This window comes from Physella acuta, unplaced genomic scaffold (genome assembly GCF_028476545.2).
Source record: "Physella acuta isolate Inbredline_101_S28 unplaced genomic scaffold, ASM2847654v3 ptg000494l, whole genome shotgun sequence".
Taxonomy (NCBI): domain Eukaryota; kingdom Metazoa; phylum Mollusca; class Gastropoda; family Physidae; genus Physella; species Physella acuta.
In genome coordinates, this window is record NW_026732013.1 from 582,306 (window position 1) to 598,513 (window position 16,208).

At 43.9% G+C, this 16,208-nt stretch overlaps 1 protein-coding gene across 7 annotated transcripts in view; it reads right to left on the bottom strand.

The window, feature by feature from the left end:
- The window catches only part of LOC131944440 (centrosomal protein of 170 kDa protein B), an 88,338-nt gene that overhangs the window by 10,271 nt on the left and 61,859 nt on the right, over nt 1-16,208 (bottom strand). For all 7 annotated transcript variants that reach the window (XM_059305040.1, XM_059305039.1, XM_059305038.1 and 4 more), the window contains 5 exons: nt 11,681-11,773; nt 10,879-11,138; nt 10,094-10,321; nt 9,440-9,638; nt 8,336-9,162 (listed from right to left, as the gene is read on the bottom strand). In XM_059305040.1, coding sequence (XP_059161023.1) covers nt 8,336-9,162; nt 9,440-9,638; nt 10,094-10,321; nt 10,879-11,138; nt 11,681-11,773 — 1,607 coding nt within the window. The remainder of the gene's footprint in view (nt 1-8,335; nt 9,163-9,439; nt 9,639-10,093; nt 10,322-10,878; nt 11,139-11,680; nt 11,774-16,208) is intronic.

The window sequence follows — 16,208 nt, forward strand, 5'->3', positions numbered from 1 at the left end:
TGAAACACGATTAAAGGGCGCAACTCGTTCAACAAGGGGGCTAATCGAACACTGAGTTGATCCACAAACACGGCATAGTCGGCCTAATTGAAACACCCAGTCAATGACTAGGTGGGTAGAAATGAACATTCCCTACCTTTAGTTGTACCAAAGAACATTATGACGCCTACACTCAACTCCGGGAATAGCAGATGGACAACAGTCAAATCTAATGAAACCACTGATGACAAAGGTGGGGGAGGGGGGGGGGGGGGTATCGAACTAGCGTACCGATGTCACTGCCATGTATCGGCCGGCGGCATCAGTAGGGTTAATGAATGGTAGACATAACAGTGAGGGTGAAATATTGGTGAGGTACAGCGGCATCAGTAGGGTTAATGAATGGTAGACATAACAGTGAGGGTGAAATATTGGCGCAGGTTAGCTTATAGAGAAATAGTATCTGGTGCCAGAAACAAAGCCCGTGTAGAAGTTCTATAAGGCTGTGAAATAATGGAACTTGCCTGAATGTCAAACCTAGAATGGTCCTTACTCCATCTAGCACAGTCTAGAATGTTAGCACATCAAGAATTCGCTGCACGACGACATCGACTAAGTCACAGATATGCATGAAACTGGCATCCACAGTGCAGCTCTAATAGATCAGTTCAGGCCACTAGAGCAGCTCTCGTCTGATATTGACACTCCAACCAGCCTCGAGCAGGCGACGTGTACTTTAGGGGTGTCCCAGTCTACTCCACACAAATATTAGAAGACTAAAACACAAACTGCCAGCCAGCACAAGAGAGTTTAATTTGATCCCCAGCGCCAAAAGATTTCCGTCCACTGTTTGAAAACGCACTATTTGTAAAGTCAACAGTAGCAGTTACTTTTAATTAGGTGTCGAGTTGTGTCCACAAGCTGCAGCTATTGTGGTGGGACGGTGCGAATCTCGTGCAGTACAGGACGAGGGGGACAGGGAATTCCCTGACACGGATCACCGGCACGGCAGTGTAAACATTCTCGCCACTCGTATTGATAGGCTGTTACAATTTGGCCTGGCTTGCATAGGTTCATAGGCTAAATATGACTTTTTTAGCCACACGATACAGGTATGGGGGTATTAGCCACACTGCCTAAACACGAGGGCATTAGCCACACGGCCTAAACACGAGGGCGTTAGCCACACGACATAAAACCAGAGGGCACTAGCCACACGGCATAAAACCAGAGGGCACTAGCCACACGACATAAAACCAGAGGGCACTAGCCACACGACATAAAACCAGAGGGCACTAGCCACACGACATAAAACCAGAGGGCACTAGCCACACGACATAAAACCAGAGGGCACTAGCCACACGGCATAAAACCAGAGGGCACTAGCCACACGACATAAAACCAGAGGGCACTAGCCACACGGCATAAAACCAGAGGGCACTAGCCACACGGCATAAAACCAGAGGGCATCAGCCACACGGCATAAAACCAGAGGGCACTAGCCACACGACATAAAACCAGAGGGCACTAGCCACACGGCATAAAACCAGAGGGCACTAGCCACACGGCATAAAACCAGAGGGCATCAGCCACACGACATAAAACCAGAGGGCACTAGCCACACGGCATAAAACCAGAGGGCACTAGCCACACGGCATAAAACCAGAGGGCACTAGCCACACGACATAAAACCAGAGGGCATTAGCCACACGACATAAAACCAGAGGGCATTAGCCACACGACATAAAACCAGAGGGCACTAGCCACACGACATAAAACCAGAGGGCATTAGCCACACGACATAAAACCAGAGGGCATTAGCCACACGACATAAAACCAGAGGGCATCAGCCACACGACATAAAACCAGAGGGCATCAGCCACACGACATAAAACCAGAGGGCACTAGCCACACGGCATAAAACCAGAGGGCACTAGCCACACGACATAAAACCAGAGGGCACTAGCCACACGGCATAAAACCAGAGGGCACTAGCCACACGGCATAAAACCAGAGGGCACTAGCCACACGACATAAAACCAGAGGGCACTAGCCACACGGCATAAAACCAGAGGGCACTAGCCACACGACATAAAACCAGAGGGCATGAGCCACACGGCATAAAACCAGAGGGCACTAGCCACACGGCATAAAACCAGAGGGCACTAGCCACACGACATAAAACCAGAGGGCACTAGCCACACGGCATAAAACCAGAGGGCACTAGCCACACGACATAAAACCAGAGGGCACTAGCCACACGACATAAAACCAGAGGGCATGAGCCACACGACATAAAACCAGAGGGCATGAGCCACACGGCATAAAACCAGAGGGCACTAGCCACACGACATAAAACCAGAGGGCACTAGCCACACGGCATAAAACCAGAGGGCACTAGCCACACGGCATAAAACCAGAGGGCACTAGCCACACGGCATAAAACCAGAGGGCACTAGCCACACGACATAAAACCAGAGGGCACTAGCCACACGGCATAAAACCAGAGGGCATGAGCCACACGACATAAAACCAGAGGGCACTAGCCACACGACATAAAACCAGAGGGCACTAGCCACACGACATAAAACCAGAGGGCATCAGTCACACGACCTAAACACGTGGCCTTCAGCCACACAGCCTAAAACATAAGGGCATCAGCCACATGAAGTCCACCAAATAAAGATATTGAAGAAACGAGAGCACATACAATGTTAAGAATGCACAAGACAATCGGGTCTACTTACGCCAGCTAAACAGTCTATGTACATACGACGCCCTTTAAAACAGAAGATGCCCACGTAAGCCACAATAATACCTGCAAATTAGAAATGTCTCTCCGAGCAGGCTGTAGTCTACATACAGATCTTGATGTGTGGGTCACCTCGCTGTACACATATCAGTGTGTCACGCTGTTGTACACACAGATCAGTGTGTCACGCTGTTGTACACACAGATCAGTGTGTCACGCTGTTGTACACACAGATCAGTGTGTCACGCTGTTTGTGTTTAGCGTGTCACGCCGCTACTGAAGACCATCTTAGTGAACCGGAGCGGTACACGTTGGGCACATTGACACGGTAACTAACGTAAACATCGTAACTAAGGGAAGGAGGTGCATTGAGATATACTGACAATGTAAATCAATGGGACTCGATTGAATGGCGGGCCATGGAGTGGTGTGTGGGAGAGGGGAGATGAGGGGATCCCGTTATACTAAGTGGGCTAGTGTAGAGGTGGATAAGGCACAACAAGCAGGGCAACTCTCCATTCAGTCAAAGAAACAAAACAATGATTCAGGACCTAATAACCAACTTGACATGGAGAAAACGTGTTATCATGAAGACGGTGAATACCGGAGATAAGCGGGGTCTATCAGGGTCGTCTGTAAGATGGGTTACTTACATATTTTCGTCCTTTAAATGGGAGACTAGCATAGGGGACACTAACACAATAGGGACACTACCACAAGGGGACACTACCACACGGGGACACTACCACAAGGGGACACTACCACAAGGAGACACTACCACAGAAAACTGACACAGAGGACAGTACCACAAGGGAACACTACCACAAGGGAACACTACCACAAGGGGACACTACTACAAAGGGACATTACCACAAAGGGACACTACCACAAGGGGATACTACCACAGATAACTGACACAGAGGACAGTACCACAAGGGGACACTACCACAAGGGGACACTACCACAAGGGGACACTACCACAAGGGGACACTACCACAATAGGGACACTACCACAAGGGGACACTACCACAAGGGGACACTACCACAAGGGGACACTACTACAAAGGGACATTACCACAAAGGGACACTACCACAAGGGGATACTACCACAGATAACTGACACAGAGGACAGTACCACAAGGGGACACTACCACAAGGGGACACTACCACAAGGGGACACTACCACAAGGGGACACTACCACAAGGGGACACTACCACAAGGGGACACTACCACAAGGGGACACTACCACAAGGGGATACTACCACAGATAACTGACACAGAGGACAGTACCACAAGGGGACACTACCACAGATAACTGCACAGAGGACAGTACCACAAGGGGACACTACCACAAGGGGACACTACCACAGATAACTGACACAGAGGACAGTACCACAAGGGGACACTACCACAGATAACTGCACAGAGGACAGTACCACAAGGGGACACTACCACAAGGGGATACTACCACAGATAACTGACACAGAGGACAGTACCACAAGGGGACACTACCACAGATAACTGCACAGAGGACAGTACCACAAGGGGACACTACCACAAGGGGACACTACCACAAGGGGACACTACTACAAAGGGACATTACCACAAAGGGACACTACCACAAGGGGATACTACCACAGATAACTGACACAGAGGACAGTACCACAAGGGGACACTACCACAAGGGGACACTACCACAAGGGGACACTACCACAAGGGGACACTACCACAATAGGGACACTACCACAAGGGGACACTACCACAAGGGGACACTACCACAAGGGGACACTACTACAAAGGGACATTACCACAAAGGGACACTACCACAAGGGGATACTACCACAGATAACTGACACAGAGGACAGTACCACAAGGGGACACTACCACAAGGGGACACTACCACAAGGGGACACTACCACAAGGGGACACTACCACAATAGGGACACTACCACAAGGGGACACTACCACAAGGGGACACTACCACAAGGGGATACTACCACAGATGACTGGCACAGAGGACACTATCACAGGGGGACACTACCACAAGGGGACACTACTACAAAGGGACATTACCACAAAGGGACACTACCACAAGGGGATACTACCACAGATAACTGACACAGAGGACAGTACCACAAGGGGACACTACCACAAGGGGACACTACCACAAGGGGACACTACCACAAGGGGACACTACCACAATAGGGACACTACCACAAGGGGACACTACCACAAGGGGACACTACCACAAGGGGACACTACTACAAAGGGACATTACCACAAAGGGACACTACCACAAGGGGATACTACCACAGATAACTGACACAGAGGACAGTACCACAAGGGGACACTACCACAAGGGGACACTACCACAAGGGGACACTACCACAAGGGGACACTACCACAATAGGGACACTACCACAAGGGGACACTACCACAAGGGGACACTACCACAAGGGGACACTACCACAAGGGGACACTACCACAAGGGGATACTACCACAGATGACTGGCACAGAGGACACTATCACAGGGGGACACTACCACAAGGGGACACTACTACAAAGGGACATTACCACAAGGGGACACTACCACAAGGGGATACTACCACAGATAACTGACACAGAGGACAGTACCACAAGGGGACACTACCACAGATAACTGCACAGAGGACAGTACCACAAGGGGACACTACCACAAGGGGACACTACCACACATGACTGGCACAGAGGACACTACCACAGGGGGACACTACTACAAAGGGACACTACTACAAAGGGACACTACTACAAAGGGACACTACTACAAAGGGACATTACCACAAGGGGATACTACCACAAGGGGACACTACCACAAGGGGACACTACCACAGATAACTGACACAGAGGACACTATCACAGGGGGACACTACCACAAGGGGACACTACCACAGATAACTGACACAGAGGACAGTACCATAAGGGGACACTACTACAATAGAGACACTACCATAAGGGGACACTACTACAATAGAGACACTACCACAAGGGGACACTACCACAAGGGGACACTACCACAAAGGGACACTACCACAAGGGGACACTACCACAAGGGGACACTACAACAAAAAAATCCCTTGATGGTTTGACATAGATTCTCAAGCAATGAGTGATTGAGTGCACTTCACACGCCCGTCATGTTGTCCAGTGGTTTCCACAATATGCTTACAACAATTTTACCTCAATTTGATAGCACTCATCTTTAGAGAAGGAGGGGGTGAAAATATTATAGATTGAAAAGCTTGCTTTAAACTTACTAACGATTTGTTAAGTAACATCTAAAATTACAGTGGCAATATATCAAACAATGTGTACCTAAATATAAAACCTGCTTATCTCCCTTGTGTAAAAGGTGTATGAACCTGCCTTGGCAATATTTTTCAAGTCTCTAACTAAAAAAACATATCTTGTGGGTCATCCATTTATGAAGTCCACAAAAAGTTCAAATTTTAGACACCGTCCTCTTCCCCCCCCCCCCCCCCCATCCGACGTTTTTTTTTTACATGCAGGATACCAGTTTTATGTTCGGATTAGACACCCTCCTCTTCCCCTTCCCCCCATCCGACGTTTGTTTTTTTACATGCAGGATACCAGTATTATGTTCGGACCCCTCCCCTTCCGTGTACGTCATAAATGGGTAGTACAAAGTACAAGAGTTCCAAGATAGTATTTTTCTTTCATTTTCCATTATAATTTAAGCAGTGCCGGCGCCAGTTTACTTAACGCCCTTGGCAAAGCTTATTAAAACACAAATAAATTACTAAACATATGTATAAGAAAATAATTATTTAAAAGCGACATTAATTTATTGTCATTTGCATACTCGTTATAAGTACACATCAAAATCAAATTTTACCTGCCTACTTCGCCCGCAAAAGTTTGTACTAATTCCTTCAATTCCAGTTTGCAAGCGTAATCGCATTCTATTGAAATTGAGATTGTCCACCAGCCTACTTTCTACTTTGCGACGTAGACCCCCCCCCCCCGCCCCCCTCCGCCCTTTAGACGCATTTGTTGCACTCTCATACTATATGTCTATTAATATTTAGTATTGCAATCTACAACGGCTACTGATATATTATCAACTTAATAATGCTAAAAAAATCTACCAAACTATTTTGTTCAGAACTTCTGCTCTATATAATTTTTACAATAGCAAATAATAAATTAAAGTTGTATTTATTAGTAAGCGGTTAACCTAAGTTGCAGGAATTTGAAATTAATGTAAAGTTAAACAAAGAATTATCTTCCATTTGGTAATCCAAATACCAGTTTCATTCAAGGGAAATAACTTTCACAATAATAGCTAAATTAACCAAGTGTAACTAGGACATGCTTGAAAACCACAATAAAGCGGTTTAAATTTCATTGCGCTATAATTATAACAAGTCTTTTGTATTAGCTATGTAACCGTGTCAAAACAATATATTTTAATAATTAACTACTTAACTATAGGTTTTGTTTGAAAGTCTAAACATGGTAGCTTTATTATAACATACTTCAACTAGTCAATTTTGATGAAATACTACTGATTATAGAGAATTACATTTAATTATACTATACTTAATTTTGGATCCCCTAAATCAAGGGACACCTTTAAAAAAAAATCAAATACGGGTAACAATTTAAGACATTGCTATAATTATTGATTAAAATATTTAAAAAATTATAATTTGATAAAAAAAACAAAGTTTACTGGTTAGTTACAAATTCCAGCCTATACAATATACTATAAGAGTGGTAATATAGATTCCTAAAACCAAGATTCTTCAGCTAGAGAATGCCTATCTTTCTTTGTAGTGTGTTCCATCCTGAATTGAAATAATCTAACTTACAATAAACTCGACTACTCAATATACTCAAACTCTACCACATTCACAACAGATGTCAAACTTCGATACCTAGACATAACTAGACTCGTTGCTCCAGAACTATGACACCAACTCGCCTAACTTCACCAAGCTCTACAAACGATACCCTCAATCAACGATTTCACTGGACCTACTACTACACGATAGCAGTCAACATAATTCGATACCTTAATACCACAAGACTTGATACTCCCGAACTCCATAACTACGTTACCTTATCACCTACATTCTCATTTATCTACTACTAATCAGATTCCACTAGCCCTACAACTACACGACAACAGCCAAATAAAAAATACACACTTTAACACTTCAAGAACTGATATTTCATACCCACGAAACAAAATCAGCAACAGCCTTCCACTGTTACTCCCAAATCTATACGATTCATCAAAACTTACCAAACAAGTACAATACTTTGAACACCCTGTCTTTACAAAACTCTGTACACCTGAACAGATTTCTAATTCTAAGTCAGAGAAAACGAGACTTACAAGTCCTACTATTAAAAACCAAAGTTGCACGTGTTTTGGAACGCCCCATCATGCGCTGGAGCGATCACTAAATCAACATTAAAATTAGATAACCGTTTGAAATGTTCAACATTTAAATTACGAGCTTATTTAATCGTTTTCTACATCAATTAATTAACTATAAACCAGTAATTGATAGATAAGTGCGGTAACAACACTCACCTCCATGCTCTCATCCTCTTCATCGTCATAATCCTCATCTAAAGTGAGATCGTCATCAATTGGGAATGAACCGCTCTCATCTAAAGGAGTTTTGTCCCCCTCAATGTTATTGCCATAATCCTCATACACATTGTCATACCCCCCTGGGCTGGCCAGGCGCAGGGGGTTGATCAAAGGTTTATCAGACGTGAAGTCGTCCACGTCCACCCCAAATACCTGGTCAATCCTCATCCTGGCCGCCTGCTCCTCTTCCTCCCCCTCCTTCACATCAGCTTCAATGGTGTATGTCCCTGCCTCACTAGCTTTGTCCTCTTTGTCGTCCTTAACAACCAGACCAACCTTGTCTTCATCATCCAAATTGTCCTCTGTGATGAGCAGGTCATCTTCATCAATGAACTCATCCTCTTCCTTGCTGACTGCCTTCAGCACCTGCTTGACAGCCTTGTCAGCTCTGGCTGGTTTAGCACCAGGTGAGACATGCTTTGTTGCTGACGAGTCAATGACAGGCCGGATCACTTTCTCCCCCGAATGTCTGGAGGTCAAGAGGTCATGTCCGGCAGCTTCCCTGTACATGGCCTGCTCTGGTGACATCTCCTTGTCACTCTGAGCTGAGGCGTTGCTGCCCGTCTCAAACATCTTGTCAAACAGGTAGGATGCAGCAGACGCGGATGTGTGTGCGGCAGATGGGGATGTGTGTGCGGCAGACACAGATGTGTGGGTGCCAGATGTGTGGGGGCCAGAGCTCTTAGGACCACTGGTCAGGGGGGAGGGTTTAACCTTGGTCATCTTAGAGATCTGGGGGCTTCTTGTAGGCACTGGTTTCTTGGCTGGAAGAAAAGTTTCAATGGTCAGGAAATAAGTAAAATAAAGTTCCCCTTTTGGATCTAATGTTCTATAGGGTAGATGGAATTTATATGCTTCTTGACATTGGCATATGAAGGGATTGTGTGGTCAGCACTATACTAAATGGCCTTTACTTTCCCTGAGATCTAAACTAAAAAAATTTGGGCTAGCAGTCAAGTGGTGAGTGGCTAGACTAAAACTGCTCTCTCCCAGCACATGATCAAGATTTAACTCTAGCCAAGCTGGCGATGAAAAGCTTACCTCCATCCCTTTCTATTGACCTCCTCTCATCAGAAAACTCTGACAACCTGTCAATTTCTTCTAAGTTAGGAGACCTGAGGGAGGAGCCAACAGTGGCGTGAACACTGGACAGGCGGGAAGATTTCCCCTTCTTCTCCACCACTTGGCTATGGATTTCATCTAACTTCTGCTGGTGCAGGGGAGATAACTCACGTTCCTCCTACAGTGGGAGAAAAAAATGAACTTTATAATCAACTGGAAAAGAAAAATTGTATTCACCTGTTAACTTTAATTATATCTTATTGGATTTAACTCTAGTATTTATTTGTTGGTGAAGGCTCATGGTTAAGCAGAACAATATTGTGTAAACAATCAGAGATGTAACTGATTACCTAAAACAATATAGGCCAAACAATTCAAGGTATTACCATTTGGAAATTTTTAAAATTTAAGGTATTAATTTTAAAAAATAAAAACATTAGTTCAAAAAAATTTCTTATATAAAAATGTATCACCATCAAAACTTTGTGTGCAAAAATAGGATTTCCTTTTTAAAAAAAAGGAAAACATTATATCTCTGGGCTATTGTTGTCTGCTAGGATTAGGGCAGTGATACAACATAACCAGGCAGGTTTTTACAAGGCCCACTGTAAACTAAAATGTAGTAAAACTTACAGAATTTTTGCTAGGTGTGGATTCCTTAGAACCAGCTTTTGAGGACTGAGTCTTCCTTTCCCGAAAGTTCTTACGGATTTTGGATGGTACAAATTCACTTAAGCTGCTACCAATATTCAAAGCTTTCTTTGGTGGGTGGTCCAGGTCATCGAGATCAATAGTGAAAGACGTGGAAGGGTTGAGTTCAATACTAGGACTTTGTTCTTTGGCACTTTTGGCTAAGGATAACTAGAAAATATTTCAAGCATCTGGATTAGATTGAGCACAAATTAGTAGGGTTATAAGCTAAGAGACCAACTATAGAAAAAACTATTTGAAGTCAGCCTAGAGAATTTATTTTCTCTAGTCAGACATTACTAAGCGCAGAATTTATTTTTGTCTAGTCAGAAATTAGTAAGAACAGAACTTGTTTCTAATCAGACATTATTAGGTGCAGAATTTATTTTTGTCTAATCAGACATTACTAGGTGCAGAATTTATTTTGTCTAGTCAGACATTAGTAAGAACAGAACTTGTGTCTAATCAGACATTATTAGGTGCAGAATTTATTTTTGTCTAATCAGACATTACTAGGTGCAGAATTTATTTTGTCTAGTCAGACATTAGTAAGTGCAGAACTTGTGTCTAATCAGACATTACTAGGTTCAGAATTTATTTTTGTCTAGTCAGAAATTAGTAAGAACAGAACTTGTGTCTAATCAGACATTATTAGGTGCAGAATTTATTTTTGTCTAATCAGACATTACTAGGTGCAGAACTGAGAGAAGCAGCTAGCTGTAACAGACCTGCTTGACATCTGGAGAGTTGGACAGGCTATCTCTTGACAGCGAGGATGTGACACTCTTGGGAGGGGTCTGGATGTCCTTGACCCCTTGGGCTGTATCCTCATCTTTGATGGGTATTTCCATGTATGTAGGACCAGCGTATTTGACCGTGTCCATTGTGCTGAGCTTACTGGCAGACTTGACTGTGTTGACTGATGCCTCCTCACTGTTCAAGCCTAGACTAGATGGGCGACTACATTTTGTCTCACTTCTTCTATCACCTGCAAATTTATAAGACGACCCAAATTAGAGTTAGATCTAATAAGATGGTAGGTTAAGAAAGTATTCAGACTAATGTATTCCTAAAACACTTCACAATTTTTCATACCACAACTATCACTAGTCCCCTAGATACAACCCAGGTGAAATATTAATTATTGATTGCAAACAGACTTTGGTAGCTAACAAATACAAACATTCACAAGCTTTAATATTGATGAATTGTGCTACAATATCTAGAGTAGCACAGCTAACAAATACAAACATTCACAAGCTTTGATATAATATTGATGAATTGTGCTACAATATCTAGAGTAGCACAGCTAACAAATACAAACATTCACAAGTTTTAATATTGATGACTTGTGCTACAATATCTAGAGTAGCACAGCTAACAAATACAAACATTCACAAGCTGTGATATAATATTGATGAATTGTGCTACAAATATCTAGATTAGCACAGCTTACAAATACAAACATTCACAAGCTTTGATATAATATTGATGAATTGTGCTACAATATCTAGAGTATCACAGCCTGACCTTTGTGCTGACTAGTCTTGTCATGGTCACTGCCCTCTCCCCACCAGTCTGGTTGACCATAGAGTGGTGTCCCCTTCTTCACTGTGGCTAACTCTGAAAATAATAATTGTTCAACAGTTTACCATGTTGTATCCAGATAAAACCTAAAGCATTAGACATGTGGACTTTGTGACTGTAAGTCATGACAGTCACATCTCATACAGACTGCAGTATTAAAGGGGGGGGGCAGATGTGGATGCAGCCAAGAGCCTATAGAAATGTAATCAAATTCTATAACTTAACATCCAGTCCCAGCAATAGAATAAGCACAGAATCAAATGTATCCAGGCAGCAAGTTGAATCCACCCCAGCAGGCTAATGTGCCTTATTGCATTAATACAGAGAGGAAACCCTTCCAATGTTGCCACTGTGTGATGTAGAGCATGTATAAAGTCTCTACATTATTGCACTCATGTCAACAAATATGCAAACCTACAGGTTAGCAGCCATCACATGGAGCAGGGGAATTGCTATCTTTAGCTACAAAAAACTTTAAAAACTTAGACCTGCTAGTTTCACCAGGAACAATTATTTTAACACCTGTAATAAATCTTCAGCCCATCCAGAGATAACTGCAACATGAATTCTCCCAGGTTTGTTGATTTAAAGCTTACAGGTAAATGCAGTTAGCAAATATATAAATAGTTTACTAATTAGCTGATTAGTAAAGATAAATTATAACATTACAAAAAAATATATTTAAGTAGCTTTTTTATATTCTAGTGGAGAATCGAAGATGAAGTATTTCAAACTTCGTGAAGATACTGTGGTGTGATAAATATATTAGACCATTTCCTCACAGCTCATTTACTTTCAGTTTATGATGCACATCAACACTACGGATAGCACATGGGGAAACCACTTAATCTTAACTCAATAACTGTTTAGTCATTTCAAGGCTCAGTCATGTCAGTGATTGATCAGTCATGTCAGTGGTGTTCAAACATGTACTACAACATCGGTTGGCTTCTTGCACCAAATGACATCCACAAAGTGACAATTACCAAGTCACAACCACAAAGTGACAACCAACAAATGACAACCAACAAATGACATCCACCAAGACACATCCCAGTCACACAGAGTCGCATCCACCACCACCCAGCAATCCTGAGCTATCAGGGCCTGGATCTATTACCAGCTACTTACAGTTAGTTAAAACTGCTCGTAGGTTTGTCACATCCACCACCACCCAGCAATACTGAGCTATCAGGGCCTGGATCTATTACCAGCTACTTACAGTTAGTTAAAACTGCTCGTAGGTTTGTCACATCCACCACCACCCAGCAATCCAGAGCTATCAGGGCCTGGATCTATCACCAGCTACTTACAGTTAGTTAAAACTACTTGTAGGTTTGTCCCATTCACCTGTGCAGGCTAAAACTGTCTACGGCCTAACATTACACATTGCTGCTGCACATTTCTCAGGTAGACGCAAGTAGCCAGTTCATACACACCTATTTTCGTCTCATATTGTATTCATCATAAAAGCATGTCATGTAATTAAGACACATGATTTATTGTTTAACTCTCGTCACGAGTGGTCTAAAGTTGCTGGAAGTTATGGTTCCTTAACAAAGTACTCCAAGCACAGAAGAGAAAGTCTTGCTATTTGACCGATGTTATAGCTTACATGTTGCTATGGCAACATACGGACCAGAGAGAGAGAGAGAAACGTGTCTGCGCAACGAAAAACCCAACTAAATAAATATAAGCGACCCCCCCCCTCCCCAATCATAAAAAGAAAACTGAGTGCAAACCCAAATTTAGAACAGGGTGAGTTGGTACTAGGAAAAGTCCAAATATTGCCAGACACTAGCTAGTGCCATTATACCAGTCACATGAGAGTATTTGTAGAACAAATGGCGGCTCTTTTATTTACTACTAGACTACATAATTAGCACATTTGTTTTAGTGGGGTGCCTAAAGTTTAAGCTAAATGTAAGGCCATGTAGGCTATACCAAGTAACATCAACTACGTCGCCTCACACGATTTTAGCAGTGAAAGATTGTTTACAATGGCTTATATCCAAGTCGGGGTTTTCCGAACCCGCCCCTCGAGGTCTACTCACCAGTGTGACGTCACGCACGTATGCAATCGTAGTATTATGTCTCAACTATGTAGCCACCACAGAATTTATAGCAGACATAAAGTAGCCACGACAAAAATTGTAGCAGACATCAAGTAGTCACCACAAAAATTTGTAGCAGATTTCAAGTAGCCACGACAAAAATTGTAGCAGACATCCACTAGCCACAACAGAATGTGTAGCAGACACGAGAAAGCAAGAAGCTTGTAGAGATCTGTGTCAGCATGAACCTATCATTTACAGGCAGACGGGGGGACAAGACTATGGATGGACGGCTTGTAAAGCCACTAGGCCGACCCCTGGAGAGAGTGACGACATGGATATCTAGGCTAATCAATCAAGCAGATCAGTCGCCTGGTGCACATCTCGATGGGACACGGCCAGGTAACACGGGGGGGGGGTGCACCCCGTCACAACACAGCTCTAACGGGCGGGGATCAGCCAGCTGAGACGGTCAACTCAGTCAGTCAGTCAGTCATGTAAGCCAGCCAGTCAGTCAGTCAGTCAGTCAGTCAGTCAGTCAGTCAGTCAGTCAGTCAGCCAGCCAATCAGTCAGTCAGTCAGTCAGTCAGTCAGCCAGTCAGTCAGTCAGTCAGTCAGTCAGTCAGTCAGCCAGCCAATCAGTCAGTCAGTCAGTCAGTCAGTCAGTCAGTCAGTCAGCCAGCCAGCCAATCAGTCAGTCAGTCAGTCATGTAAGCCAGCCAGCCAGCCAGCCAGCCAGCCAGCCAGCCAGCCAGCCAGCCAGTCAGTCAGTCAGTCAGTCAGTCAGTCATGTAAGCCAGCCAGCCAGCCAGTCAGTCAGTCATTCAGTCAGTCAGTCATGTAAGCCAGCCAGCCAGCCAGTCAGTCAGTCAGCCAGTCAGTCATGTAACAGGGCTATGACACAGCTAGTTAGGGCCACAACACAACTCTTTCAGACAGGGATCACTTGTCTAACTCCGACATATTCTAGTCCCCAAATGAGTTAGTTTTCTGACCATATATCTAGCCCCTCATTGAGATCTGTGTTGTGGTGTCCATAAGTTTACAGTGAACACACTTTGTTAAAACAAAAAGTAACAACCAGATCTGCGAGTGAAAGTAGAAACACATCAACACTACTGGATGATTTAATAGATAACACTCTACAACTACTAGAGCTAGTGTAGCGACATTGCGGGTAGTGAGATGCACTTACCGTTACGTATTGTGTTGTCTTACACACTACGGTCTCATTACCACCTGAACAGCTTTGATCTGAACACTGTGTTAATGTAGCACACCGTAACAAGCTGAAGAAAACGTTAGGTCAGTGATCACAAATAAGGAGATCAGACCTCACCACAATATAGATCTAGATACACGGTGGTAACTCCAAGAAAAATACCGATCAGTATAGGTTATAGCTCGTTGAAAAACAAACATTGTGAAGTGGCGCCGTGCTACTAGGCTTAGACCAGAACAGGCAATTTATCTTCTGTAGCGGTGCCAGAATCAATCGTAAAGAGATCGATATAAGGAGGAAATCAACAGGTCTGGTCTAACCTCGGTCTCACTGATTTCACTCATCTAGTCTCACGTCATCTACTCGGTGAGACTAGGTAGTTTAAGACAGACATTTTAAGACACGGTGAGACAGTTCAACACACTGAGACAGCCCATCCAAAAATACCCTTAGAAAAGCTGACTATACTTACATCACTGTTGATTTGTATCCGACTAAAAGTGAGAGAACCTTGGCCCTTTTCTGGCATGAGCAGCATCAGTAGCTATTTTTAGCACTTACTCGCGAATGTACTGACTGATGACAGCGTGTGGCACACGAGGTGCAGAACAACACATGTTCAACCTTACACACGGCGGGCAAAGATTTCAATTCAACACTTACTACGGTGGGGACTCTAATTAAATCACTCCAAAAACTAGGTGACTTATTAACTCGAGCAATTAACTGGACCAATTCACCTACAACACAGCACAGGTGGGACAGCCAACGTGTGCAGCAAAAATTGTTGGCATAATTTCAGTGGTATTTGTAGGACTGGGCCGAGACACCCCCTCCCCCCTCACCTAAATACTTGTGTCGGTCAATGAAGCAAACACGTACTTCCCTGCGCTTGGCAAATCTACGTTACTCGCAGTCCATTTACATTCCACCGTCTTCACAAGTTTCCTGCCCCACCCCGCCCACTGTGATTACATCCACAGACCCACCGACCCCGGTAACTTGAGATCTACGGGGAATGTTTACAGCAGCTTTGTTGGATTATGTACGGCACTAATCCCGTGCATGAATGTATTAGCAGAAGTGGATGGGGTCGCCAACAGAACATAATATAAGGGGCTAGCAGAAGTGGATGGGGTCGCCAACAGAACATAATATAAGGGGCTAGCAGAAGTGGATGGGGTCGCCAACAGAA